Below are 14,580 nucleotides of genomic sequence, written 5' to 3'. Positions count from 1 at the left end.
ATCAACAAGGCTCCAACAACAACTGAAGCCCTACCAACAAGCCCACCAACAACTATGGCCCCAACTACAAAAGTGCTCCAACAACAACTGAAGGCCCCTACCACAACAAACCCACCAACAACAACTATGGCCCCAACTACAACAAGTGCTCCAACAACAACTGAAGCCCCTACCACAACAAACCCACCAACAACAACTATGGCCCCAACTACAACAAGTGCTCCAACAACAACTGAAGCCCCTACCACAACAAACCCACCAACAACAACTATGGCCCCAACTACAACAAGTGCTCCAACAACAACTGAAGCACCAACCACAATAAGCCTAACAACAACAACTAGAGCCCAAACTACAACAAGTGCTCCAACAACAACTGAGTCCCCTACTACAACAAATCCACCAACAAGAACTATGGCCCCAACTGCAACAAGTGCTCCAACAACAACTGCAGCCCCTACCTCAACGAGGCCACCAACAACAACTCTGGCCCCAACTACAACAAGTGCTCCAACAACAACTGAAGCCCCTACCACAACGAGCCCACCAACAACAACTATGGCCCCAACTACAACAAGTGCTCCAACAACAACTGAAGCCCCTACCACAACAAACCCACCAACAACAACTATGGCCCCAACTACAACAAGTGCTCCAACAACAACTGCAGCCCCTACTTCAACGAGGCCACCAACAACAACTCTGGCCCCAACTACAACAAGTGCTCCAACAACAACTGAAGCCCCTACCACAACGAGCCCACCAACAACAACTATGGCACCAACTACAACAAGTGCTCCAACAACAACTGAAGCCCCTACCACAACAAATCCACTAACAACAACGATGGTCCCAACTACAACAAGTGCTCCAACAACAACTGAAGCCCCTACCACAACAAGCCCACCAACAACAACTGTGGCTTCAACTACAACAAGAGCTCCAACAACAACTGCAGCCCCTACCACAACAAGCCCACTACCAACAACAATGCCCCCAACTACAACAAGTGCTCCAACAACAACTGAGGCCCCTACCACAACAAACCCACCAACAACAACTATGGCCCCAACTACAACAAGTGCTCCAACAACAACTGAAGCCCCTACCACAACAAGCCCACCAACAACAACTATGGCCCCAACTACAACAAGTGCTCCAACAACAACTGAGCCCCTACCACAACAATCCCACTAACAACCACTATGGCCCCAACTACAACAAGTGCTCTAACAACAATTGAAGCCCCTACCACAACAACTAAGGGCGCAACTACAACAAATTGTCGAACAACAACTGAAGCCCCTACCACAACAAGCCCACCAACAAAAACTATTGCCCCAACTACAAAAAGTGCTCCAACAACAACTGAAGCCCCTACCACAACAAGCTCACCAACAACAACTGTGGCACCAACTACAACAAGTGCTCCAACCACAACTGAAGCCCCTACCACAACAAGCTCACCAACAACAACTGTGGCACCAACTACAACAAGTGCTCCAACAACAACTGAAGCCTCTACCACACCATACCCTCAAACAACAACTACAGCACCAACTGCATCAAGTGCTGCAACATCCACTGAAGCGCCTACAACAACAAGTGCTAAAACAACAGCAGAAGCAAATACCACCACAACAACAACAATGACCACTCTAGCCTCAACTACAAGCCCTCAAACAACAACTATAGCCCCAACTACATCAAGTGCTCGAACAACAGCCCCGACTAACACAAGTGCTCCAACAACGACTGTAGCCACTACTACAGCAAGCCATTTAACAACCACTTCAGCTGTTGTTACAATACCTCCTCAACCAGCAACAGAAATACCCATTGTTAAACCCACAGTCGCAGAAACATTCACGGAAACAATGAGCAGCACAGAAGCTGCACCTGGCACTGATCAAACAATTTCCCCAGCATTTTCAACAACTTCAGCTGTTGTTACCACAATTATTCAGCCAGTGACTAGAAGTGTTGCTAACATTTTAGAAGCACCAACATTTACTGGAACAGTAACCACCACAGCAGCTCCACGTACAATGTATGATTTCATAATTATCTTTTATAGTTGGTGGCGTCCCAGTAAAATAATTTGTCAGCCTTACCTGTAGTTTGATAGACTGCTCATCCCCATATTATCTCCATGTGTTTCTGCAGTGTGGGTCCAGTGTTTATCTTTGTCCGACTTGTGTTCCACACCAACAACACCGTCCCCAGTGAGAGTGATGTTCTGGCAAAGGGCAGTCCTTTCTTGAATGGTGATGAAATCCGGCTGAATGATACCGTGAGGGTGCAGAACCTCACATATGAGCGTACGTAACACATCCACACACCCCGTCTTTGCAAGTGTTCCTTGCCACTTTTCAGCCATCTTTAATTCACTGCTTTCATTGGACCTTATTTAAAAAGGGCAGCAAGAATATTATGCAACGTCATATTAGCTTTTTTTTCATTTTATAGAATGAGACGCAGTCAAAAAAATATTTAATGAAGTTGAGAATTTTCCACACAGGGACAATGTTACAGATAATGGTGCTTGCACATAAAACACATACCTCAGTGATAGAAACTAAATGCTTTGACATGTCACAATAAAAAGCCATACCAAATGTATTTTTTGAAGAATCTACTTCCAATCATCTCTTTTTCAGGATTAACAGATCATTCCTTCGCTTTGAGCCTGGCCTACAAGATCAATGACGTGAGCTTTCCAGAGAATGTGGGACTCAGGACGAAGACGCAAGGGCGCATTCAGGACGCGGTCAACAAGCTGGTAAGCCTAGCCTGACGGCATCAAGCACAGTGAAGTAGAAACAAACAGAGTTTAATCGTAGAGCAGAACATTCTCTATAGAGACCCTGATTGTACTAAACTAGTATCCTGCTGTAACGATCTGATGATACTTTTCTCAGACTTCAGAATTGTACTATAACCTCTTACCATCTATTTGTAGATGTTTGAGTAACTTCAGTCATGTGTCTGCTGTAGGTTCTGCTGTTATTTCCAAAAATATAGTTCCTTAATGTTTATCTGAGAGGATTTGGCTCAGAGGACTCCTCATTGGATATGTTATGTGGATTTTGATTACTCTACAATTGATGTGTGGCTCAGGAATTAAAGTGCACATGCCAGTTACTCTGCAGAAAACTGGTCAACTGAGGACTCGCTTTACAGCAAAACTCAAGGTTTCTGAATCATGCCAGGGAAGAACAGTACACTGAATTTCAGGGTTTTTGGTCAGTTGACCAGTAAATAAATGCTCACGTAGCAGTGAGCATGATTATTTAATTCATTGATCATTTTGACTCACCTGTTTCATTCTCCTTCAACCTGTAGATGAATGGATTGCTGATTCAACCTAATGCAAGTCCCTTCACGTTCCCACAAGCCAAATTTACGTAAGTTACAAGCCTGAGACTTCTGGTATGATTTTATGCATAAAAATATTAATTTCAAGTATCTTCATGGTGTCAAGTTACAAATTTATCCTTTTGGTAAGATGTACAAAAAATGCATTTGAAAAGCATGGTGCAAACTTCTTATATTCTGTCTTTTCACGTTTTCCTGAAGCCACCTGCCCAATGAGATTCAGGCCAATGTAGAGTACCTCTATCAGAAAGGTGACATCAACCAACCAAGCAACTTTCTGGCTGCGATACTGGCAGTTAGTGGTAAGTTTCCCCTGGCACCCATGCTGAAAATCCTGCTGTTCTTAAAATATTAAAACATGATTTCCTGTAGTTCAACTCATGAAATTACATTTGATATAGTGACCTGTCAGAACTGACCACTCAAGATGTACAGCTTCCCAGATTACCGTTTCCTTCCTGTTCAGATTACATATGTTGTTTGCAAGATTGGGAATTCACCGAAGCTCATGTTCCGGTGGAAATATCAGCTGTGTGTTTTTTTATTTTTTAGATATTTTCCTGTTGGTGCTACACCATACTAAAAAATCAGCCTTTTTTTGGATAAAGTTTCTGCTCGATTCATTTCAGTGACTCATTGTTTCTGTACTTTAAGGTCCAACAACCACTACGGCTTCCCCTGTTATTGCAACAACAAATTTTCCAGCTTCTACGACAACTTCAGATGTTGCTCCAATGATTTCTGAACCAGCAACTGAAAGTGTTACACCCATTCTAGAGGCACCAACATCCGGAGGAGCGGTGACCACCACAGAAGCTATACGTATGGTGTATGTTTTCATTTCTATCTTTGGTTTAAGAGACGGTCTCTTCCCAGTGCAATAACTTCTTTGTCTAACCTGTCATCTAATGCACCACTAATCCAAATTTAATTTCCCTCTGTTCCTGCAGCCGTGGAACGGTTTTCATCTTTCTCCGATTTGTGTTCCACACCCTCAAACCCATCCCCACTGAGATTCAGGTTCTCTCCCGCGTCAGCGTTTTCCTTCGAAGTCGTCAATCAAGGGCGCTAGATAATCCAGTGAGGATTCAGGATCTCACGTATGAAAGTACGTCTCACTTCCACACATTTCTGCTACTGTCCATTGTCACCTTTACAAAATTTTTATTTCTCAACTTTTCTAGGACTCTTTTTCATAATGTATTATTATATAATATTATTCAATAACACATTATCCTTTTATTAAATGTCACTCAGTCCATAAAATCTAGAATTTTGCATGGAAAAACTGAAATGACCATTTCAAATCTATTGGGGTGTGAAAATGCATAACCAAAAATAATTTTTTTTATTTTTTAAATCTCCCTTCTGTCCTTTTCCCTCAGAAATATCAGATCATACCTTCACTTTGAAACTGAGCTATCGGATAAGCAACGTGACCTTTCCAGAGAAATATAATCTCAGGAACGAAACGCAACAACTAATTCAGATCTCCGCAAACGACTTGGTAAGCCTAGCCTGTCAGCATGCAGCACAGTAATGTGGGAACAAACAACTTTAATTGTAGATCAGAACATTCTTTATAGGGCCCAACATAACTGAAACTACTGTCCTACTGTAACTTGCTGTCTTCTGCCTTCGTACTCCTACTTGCACTATATCAGTTGCCATCCTCCTATAGATGGGTGGGTAACTGCCATCATGAACCTACAGGCTGTAGGTTCTGCTATTTAAAAAAAAATCTTCATTCCTTCATGGTTTATCTGAGGCAATCAGACTCGGATGACTCCTCATTAGATATATTATGTGTTCACAAGCTACTGTAAAAATTGTGTTTTTCTGTGGCTCAAGGTTGAAACTGCACATACTGTACCACTTACCCTGCAGGCACCTGTTCAGCACAGCACTATATTTACCTCACAAGGCAGTGGGGATGATCTTTTAACATATTGATTTTTGTTCACTTGTTTATTTCTGCTTAAACCTCCAGCTTAACGGATTGCTGAATAGCCCTAATGCAATACAATTCACCTTCCCAGAAGGAAATTATACGTAAGTCACAAACCTTGGGTTTCTGGTATGACTTTTTTTCATTACAATATTTACATATCATCATTGAAAAAAGTAGAAAATTTATCATTGTGGTAAAATCTAGTGAACATGCATTTGATAAGCACGAGGCAAACATTTTAAATTCTGTAATTTTATGTCTTCCTGCAGCCACCTGCTCAATGAGATTCATGCCAGTGTGGTGTATGTATTTCGGGAAGGAGACATCAACCTACCAAGTGACTTCCTGGCTGCGATACTGGCAGTTAGTGGTAAGTTCCCCCTGGCACCCATCAACTCATACTGAATATCATGCTGTTCTTGCATCATGAAACATGATTTGCTAAAGTTCAATAAAATTATTTTTTGATATAGTGACCTTCTCATTGTGTCATCACTGTCAACTCATAGATGTACAGCTGTCCACATTACTATGTGTGTTCTGTCTAGATTATATATGTTGTTAGCAGGTTTGTGATTTCACTGAAGTGCATGACATGGTTGTAATTACTTGTACGTTTTCTGAAAATTCACCTGCTGGAGCTGGCTTTTAGCTGGGTGCAATTCCTGCTTGCTAGTTTTAATCACTCATTGCGCTTGCACTTTCAGGTCTGGCCACCACTGCAGCTCCCACCACCACAAGCAGCCCTGTCCTCCTGCTGATCACAAGTACTGCAGGCAGGTTCCCTGGATGGGCCCTGGGCATCATCATCCCCTGTGGTATCCTCATCATTCTCCTCCCCTTCTGGATCTTCCTTTGTGTAAGTACTGTGGTGTGTGTGTGTTTGTGTGTGTGGGTGAGTGAGTGTGTGTGTGTGTGTGTGTGTGTGTGTGTGTGTTTTGATACTGAATGCGTTGTCTCCGACCTTCTTCCATCTCAGTAAGCTACACCCCTGTATTTTCAGTGTATTCCAGCTCTAATTTAGGTAGTGCTCTCTCTCTTGCTCTGACTTTCACTCTGTGTTGCAGTGTATTCTCTCTCTCTCTCGCTCTCACTCTCTAACTCTGACCTTCACTCTGTGTTGCAGTGTGTGCTCTCTCTCTCTCTCTCTCTCTCTGACGTTCTCTGCCTCTGTGTTGCAGTGCCTACTGTGTGGTTGCTGTGCGGCCATTAAGAGACGTTGGCGCAGGAGGCAGCCCTACCACCTACAGCAGTATGTCACACATCCCATGTGAGAAGGTGGAGCTTTGACATTAAGCTGGAATCTAAAAAACAATTTTATTATTATTCATGGTTTATTATAATGTTCTAACACATATGATACATAGCACCTGCATGGCTGGATGGTGTTATATTAGGCTTTATTTATTTATATCTATTATATGAACTTCTCTGCTATATTATACCCATGTACTCAAATGTAAATCTGCACGTATTTGTCTTTTATCATTATTTTTATTTAATAGGTTAACTATGTATTGCATATTTATTCCAGGTCAATGCATTGTTAATGCAATTTGTTTAGTCAATTATCATTTGATTTAAAGTTTAAAATTGAAAACGATTGAAATCCATATATATATTTACTATATGTACATATCTCTGCAACTGTACTTGAAATGAAGATGAACTCAATATTTTCAGGAGTTACAAAACTATTCCAGCCTGTAATTTTAAATAGGGGAATATATAATATTATTTATGATTACAATTATTCTAGAACAAAATGTAGATATTAGATTACATTTTAATTTATTGAATGTTTATTTACAAAAATAGTACACTGCCAGCAAACTGCACACATTGTTCAAAATAATAAAATGATAATATTTTGTTATTCTGTTTGTAATGGTATGTAATCATTTGTACTCCTTTCTTTGTAACTGCCTTTGAAGAAGATATATTGCTGTATTGTGTGTTCTCAAAAAAGCTTAGCTAATCTTTTTTACAACCTTGTTTCCATAGTTTTTTTTATGGACATTAGCACGGGACAATATTCTGGGAACATTCAACAGAACATCAGAATTTACATGTCCGGTCCAGGATGAGGGGAATCTCATCAATCCATCCATTATCTATACCCGCTTATCCTGGTCAGGGTCGCGGGAGGTGCTGGAGCCTATCCCAGCATGCATTGGGCGAGAGGCTGGAATACACAGGGCAATTTAGACTTTCCAATTAACCAATTATGTCTCTGGGAGGAAACCGGACTACCTGGAGGAAACCTACATACAAACTCCCCTGCCTGGGATTCAAAATCAAGGACCTTCTTGATGTGAGGCAACAGTGCTACCCACTGCACCACCGCCCTCCATACTTTTCAGACTTCAGCACAGTCTAACAACAAGTAGGTTTAGGAGTGTTAATTGCTAAGCAATTGTACCATCATCCTCTCCTGGTGTGAGCTTGGAATACTTCGATAAATATAAGACTAAAGGAGTGTCATACACTCCAAAAGCCATACAAAGTTCTTACAAATCCATATCTATCTTCAAAATGTGGAAAGCTGATTACGGTTCCATTTTGGTTCGAGAAGAAATCTGGGACACTTGAGGCCTAATCCTCATACAGCCAGACACACAGAACTTATAATCAAATGCCTATAATCAGACATTTCATTTAAACACTTTCTCAATGTGTTACTTTGCTTCATAAATCTCTAAAGGGACTTTTTATGAATCATATTATTATTGTGATTTAGAATTTTTGACTTTCCTCACATATTGACAAATCTCTACATCAAATCCAGTTGTGCTGAGACGGCTCTCCTTCAGTCTTCCAAATACAGGATGAGGTCATCCGCATAGAGGGTTATGTGGTGTTCTAGCTGTCCTTTGCTGAGACCTCCCCTCTCTGCACCCTCAGTTGATTCTGATTGGCCACAATGAAGTACAATTACTCACTACCTCAGCATATAGATCCTTTTATAAAAGTCTAACCCATTTACAGAAAGTTTCCCCACCCAAATCTCTCCAGGACTTCAAGCAGATAGGGGCCATTCAACCCAGTAAAATACAGTCTTTGGCATCTAATTCTAGAAGAGTTGTGTCTGGCGCCCTCTTCGGGGTGCATAGAATATTTTACACCCTCCTCACATTCTTGCACATCAGGATGAGCCAATACTGTGTACCCAGAGCCATCCTGTCACAGCTTGCCAATCAAGATATTTTGTCTTTCAGGTCACGGTACTGCTAATGGAAACAAACAATAGTCATTCTGTTGACTGCACCTTCGTCACCAGCCTTTTAATTCTGAAAATTCTTTCAAAATAGCAATATAAGATTAGTGACCATATAAACAGAATTGAGGGGGTTCCCTGGGTGGAGTCATAAAACTCATTCATGTACGCACGCTTTTAGGGATATTTGTGACTTATAAATGAAACGCGCGTTTGTGGGATTTACTAAACTTTTTCCACGCATATTTTATGAACCATGCTAATGCACAAATGAGTAACTTGTCCTGTGATGACATCTAGGATAAAATTCACATAAAGTCTATGCATCATGCTGAAGTTTTATTGGAGCTATGCAGTTTTTCTAAACGACCATGAATGTCTCATTTGTTACAACAGGTTCTACTGTAGGATCCCCTTCATCGGTTTGTAATGTTATAACAGATCTTTCTGCTTGCAGTTTCTTCATGCGCCATGCTAAAGTCTTTAAAGGTTTGATCAAAGAATGACTGCTTATGTCTTACTGCAGCTGCCTCAGAGCCTGACAATTCTTCATATTGCTCTGTTGGAAATAGTAGTTCTTGATAAACTTCAGAACACCTGTCTAGTATCAGGGAGGACCCTGTTTAGCTCCAGGACAACCTGGATTATTTTTGGCAGCAAGAAGGTGCTGGGGCACATCTGTGTCTGCAACAATACCTGTAGTGGCCCAGCCTGTTCAAACTGGTTTTACAGTGTGCGTAAAAGCACAGATTCCATTCATGTGAGAATAATCAGCTCCTTTGCTCGCACCAGCCATGTCAGGGTCCTCATCACTCTTATGAACTGTCTTTGGACCTCTAATGGTGGAAACACATAACAAACACCCATGATAGCAAGCTATCATGGACACCTGCTTAGCTATGTAGACACATATAATAAAACAATCTAACAAAACAACATGTTTATAACAGAGAAATTTTAAAAATACACATTGGACAATGTCTTGATAACTGTTTTTGAGGGACCACCTGCCAAACTAATTGAACACTAATTGTGGTAAAGTCCAGATGCCATCATAACAAATAACAATCTATTTGTTCTCACTGCAATGCATACACCTATTCTGGGTTTATTTTTGGTTGATTGTTGTATATGTATGCAATTAATACACCCTGTCCTATGAGTCAGCTATAGTCACAGAATTTTAAATGTACACCCCTGAAACACATTCCAAGGTTTTGTGCATACCTTTAAAACACCTTCTTTCAGCTGCCAACCGCCAGAACGCTAATTCATTGCACTGAACGTTAGTTGCGCTTTCTATTTTGACAAAGTGATTGAGCACTAAAAAGATTTTCAAATCCAAGCAAACTAGCAGATTCTATTTTCTGGACCAGAGATATGAACTTTGAAAAGAAGAGGGGGTGAGTTTGGCTACATGAACTGAAGAGGGGAGACAGATTATATAATCAATTCATTTTTATATTTGGTTGACTATGATATCACATAGACTACAGAATTGCTTTAGCTGATTTAAGAGAGAACATAAAATATGAGAAACGACCTTTGCAGAAAAGGCATGAGATAATGGGGATGTAATTTTATCAGACCATATGGTGGAGTTTTGTAGATAGAATCTATCCATGTTGGAGTTGTCGATATAATTATTGGATGGTAATAGGAAAAAATGATCAATTTACAATTTTGAAACATTGACAGGTACATAAATAACATCTTTAGTTTGATCCATTTCTTACACAGTCAAAAAAATCAGTCATATCTCCACCTTCATGATAAAAAGGCTCTACCCATCTGCGTTGGTTTGGGGGAAGATTGGGAGACATGTCATCCTCAATATTTTCATATGAATTTATTGCTGGACTCGCTGGCTTGTGAGATGTGACCTTTGACTACACCAGACTAGATGATACAGTCTTCCCCAAAAAGCTTAAATGGATGATGTTTTGATTCGTTTGGACAATGTTTTAATTACTGCTTCGGAGAGACCTCTTGCAAAACCAAATTTTTTTCAAGTCCACATGCCTTTATAGAAATATAAATCTCTTTGTTCTCATTGGAACGCATATGCTTATTCTTGGCTTATTTATGGAAATGTTCTTGTTAATCTATGGTATGAATGCAATTAATACACCCTGTGCTATAAGTCTGACGTAGGAGCCACAGTCACGTCACTTAAAAATGCACACCCTTAAACCTGCCATGATATTTTGAGTGCACCTTTAAAACACCTCCCTTCAACTGCCCAATGGCAGAACGCTAATTCATTGCACTGAAGTTCAGTTGCGCATTCCTACTTTGACAAAGTAATTGCGCATTAGAATGATTTTAAAGTCGAAGCAAACTAGCAGGTTCTACCTTCCGGACCAGAGAGATATGTACTTTGAAAAGAAGAGGGGGTGAGTTTGCATATATGGACTGAAGTGGAGAGACAGATTATATTATCAATGAATTTTTATATTTGGTTGACTGAGATATCACATAGACTACAGAATCTATGGAACTGATTTTAGAGAGAGCATAAAATATGAGAAACGACGTTTGCAGAAAAGGCATGAGATTATGGGGATGTCATTTTATCAGACCATACGATGAAGTTTTGCAGATAGAATCTATGTTGGAGTTGTGGGTATAATTACTGGATGGTAATAGGAAACAATTATCAATTTACAATTTTGAAACATTGAGAGGTACATAAATAACATCTTTGGTTTGATGCATTTCTTACACAGTCAAAACAAATCAGTCATATCTCCACCTTCATGATAAAAAGGCTCTACCCATCTGCGTTGGTTTGGGGTTTGGTGGAAGATTGGGAGACATGTCACCCTCAATATTTTCATATGAATTGATTGCTTGACTCACTAGCTTGTGAGATGTGACCTTTGACTACACCAGAGTAGATGGTACAGTTTTCCCCAAAAGCTTAAATGGACGATGTTTTGATTTGTTTGGACAATGTTTTAATTACTGCTTTGGAGAGACCTCTTGTAAAACCTAATCGTGTTTGAACCCATTAGCCTTTGTAGCAAATATCAATCTCTTTGTTCTCATTGGAATGCATATGCTTATTCTTGGTATATTCTAAGAAATGTTTTTGCTTAATCTATGGTAGGAATGCAATTAATGCACCCTGTGCTATGAGTCTGACGTAGCAGCTACAGTCACATCACTTAGAAATGTACACCCTTAAATCCACCCTAATATGTTGAGCGCACCTTTAAAACCCCTCCCTTCAGCTACCCAATGGCAGAACACTAATTTATCGCACTGAAGTTCAGTTGCGCATTCTACTTTGACGAAGCGATTGCACGCTGGAATGATTTTGAAACTGAAGTAAACTAGCTGATTCTACTTTCCGAACCAGAGAAATATGTACTTTGAAAAGAAGAGGGGGTGAGTTTGACTATATGAACTGAAGAGGGTAGACAGATTATATCATCAATGAATGAGTGTATTTGGTTGACAATGATATCTCAGACTACAGAATCTATGGAGCTAATTTTAGAGAGTGCATAAAATATGAGTAACAACATTTGCAGAAATGGCATGAGATTATGGGGACATTATTTTATCAGACCATACGGTGGGTGAATGTTTGCTGGAAAAATCTATCCATGTTGGTTGTGGGGGTTTAATTACTGGCTGGTAATAGGAACTATTATCAATTTACAATTTCTCAGAAACATCGCAAGGTACATAAGTAATGTTTGATCTATTTCTTACAGTCAAAACAGATCAATCATAATATCTCCACCTTCATGATAAAAAGGCTCTACCCATCTGCATTGATTTGGGGGAAGATTGGGAGACAGGTCACCCTCAATATTTTCATATGAATTAATTAATTACGTTACCTTGACAACACCTGACTAGATGGTACAGCCTTCCCCAAAATTTACATGAAACATAGACCTATGGCATATGTACCATATGATTAACCTATAGGTTTTCACAGCTAAAAAAAAAAATCCATAAGACAGAAATTTTGTTGACACCAGACGCCTTATAGGGTGTGGGTACTCTTTTAAAAGAAATTATTTTAGAATAAAAATAATACCTTTAAGCTTCAAATTGAAGGCTTTAAGCATTGCGTAATGAGAAAAGGACTCATTAAAACAAAAAGGTCTGCACTGGATACTAATTACACAGATTTTATTTACAATTGGTTTTCCAAGTTGAAACATTCACGTTTCAGGGACAGTGCAAATGATAACTTTCTGAGCTAACTGAGCTTATTTCAGGAACAAAATTAAATAAATAAATATACTTATACTAGCTCATATAGTCATAAAAGTCATAAAATAAAAAGACTATAGCCTATATTTTAAATTCAGCACTCCATTAAGCACAACTTCCTATAATTTTAACGTCATAGTTCTAATTAAAAAACGTGTGGAGCCACTGGATTCCCTTACAAAAAAATCACTTGTGAAATTTGCCATTTCACATGTGAATCTAACATTTTCACATGTGAATCTTACATTTTCACATGTGAATCAAAATGTTCACAAGTAGAAAAAAAATCACATGTAAACTGGACATATTCACGTGAAATAAAATTTATATGCGTGAAAAGAAAATATGTGACATGAAATCACGTTAAATTTGAATCATCACATGGGAATTCCACATTTTCACGTGAATAAATTTTACAAATGTGAAAAATATAATCCTGAATGCACAATCATTGGACAACCATTACTGTTGGATTGAACAGTTTTAAAAAAAACAAACATATTTTTTAGGTTTTTGAGTGGCAGTTCTTAACTGATGGCTGTATTTCTGTAACTTAATAATGCATAAAAGATATCAGAGAGGAGGACAACCCTGTTATGTAGGCGACCAATCGACCAATCAACCGCACAAACTTTATACCTTTATTGCTTCACCCATATCGCTATATGTGGTTTTCACTGTCACTCAAATGTTGTAGAACTAAGTCAGAAATGCTCAGTTTCATTCATGAAATGTAGTGATAAGGACAAGGTGAATTGTGGTTTGAAGCAATCTGGATCACAGTATGGCACTGATTATCTATGGGATAATCTTGAACAGCATCTGAAATTATTTTAAAAAAAGGGATTGTAGCAGGCAAAAATTAAGCATGTGCTGTTATGAATTGGCTACATATGTCTTATAATTTCTAACACTTATATGAAGCAAACATAAAGCGAACACATCTGGCAATAAAAGAAAGGAGTGATTTGCATAATCAGTGACATCTCTTCTTGCATGGCCATTGATTTATTGCCTGTTAGGTTTCCCTCTAGATACCATGGAAGTAAAACGAAGAAAGCAATAAGCATCTTAATAACAGTGGGTAAGTCTGATACCAAACTTTGTGTCTTATTCAGAATATTCATGATTTTTGTAATTCCAGTGTGTTATTTGCAAAAAGAAAATTTGAAGATAAACACAAAGATGTCAACAAAAAGATGTAGTTCCTTTAAAAAAAAATCAATACACATTTATTGCTAGGAAAGCTTGAAATGTTTAGATTGAAAAAGCAAATCTCTTTAAAAGCCTGATATTGGCTGAAATACATGAATAATATTTCTCAGAATACTGTACTTACACATTCAAAGAAGGAAGATGGTCCAAAGTATCTTAAGTAACAACTTTATATTTCAAAATGTTAAAAGGTAAACAGTCCAAAAAGGTTTCTTAAAACAATGGGCACATGCTCAGAAAAGCACAAAAGTGAAGGTGAGAATATTTAAAGAACCTAAATGTGAGATTTTATATCTCTGCTGGTAAAATATATGGAAACAGTGGACTGCAAGTGCTGTCATTTTTATATATGTGTGTGTATATAAACAAAATTTAAAAAAGGACAAAGGAAATAATTGTTTCATTCTCCTTTGGTCAAAGTCTGTGTCTGCTGGCAAATAAATGGAGCGACCGGAACAACGACTGCAGCCCCAACCACAACAAGCCCACCAACAACAACTATTGCCCCAAGTACAACAAGTGCTCCAACAACAACAGCAGCCCCTACCACAACAAGCCCACCAACAACAACTATTGCCCTGAC

General features: G+C 39.1%; 1 protein-coding gene across 1 annotated transcript in view; it reads left to right on the top strand.

The window, feature by feature from the left end:
- The window catches only part of LOC135256028 (mucin-5AC-like), a 181,088-nt gene that overhangs the window by 38,522 nt on the left and 127,986 nt on the right, over positions 1–14,580 (top strand). Inside the window, exons 25-28 of the mRNA XM_064337900.1 lie at positions 4,033–4,207; positions 4,329–4,486; positions 4,764–4,885; positions 5,369–5,430. Coding sequence (XP_064193970.1) covers positions 4,033–4,207; positions 4,329–4,486; positions 4,764–4,885; positions 5,369–5,430 — 517 coding nt within the window. The remainder of the gene's footprint in view (positions 1–4,032; positions 4,208–4,328; positions 4,487–4,763; positions 4,886–5,368; positions 5,431–14,580) is intronic.

The sequence above is a fragment of the Anguilla rostrata genome, chromosome 5 (genome assembly GCF_018555375.3).
Source record: "Anguilla rostrata isolate EN2019 chromosome 5, ASM1855537v3, whole genome shotgun sequence".
NCBI classification, from domain to species: domain Eukaryota; kingdom Metazoa; phylum Chordata; class Actinopteri; order Anguilliformes; family Anguillidae; genus Anguilla; species Anguilla rostrata.
The sequence above is the reverse complement of the archived record's forward strand: the minus strand, read 5'-3'. Positions and strand labels throughout refer to the sequence as shown.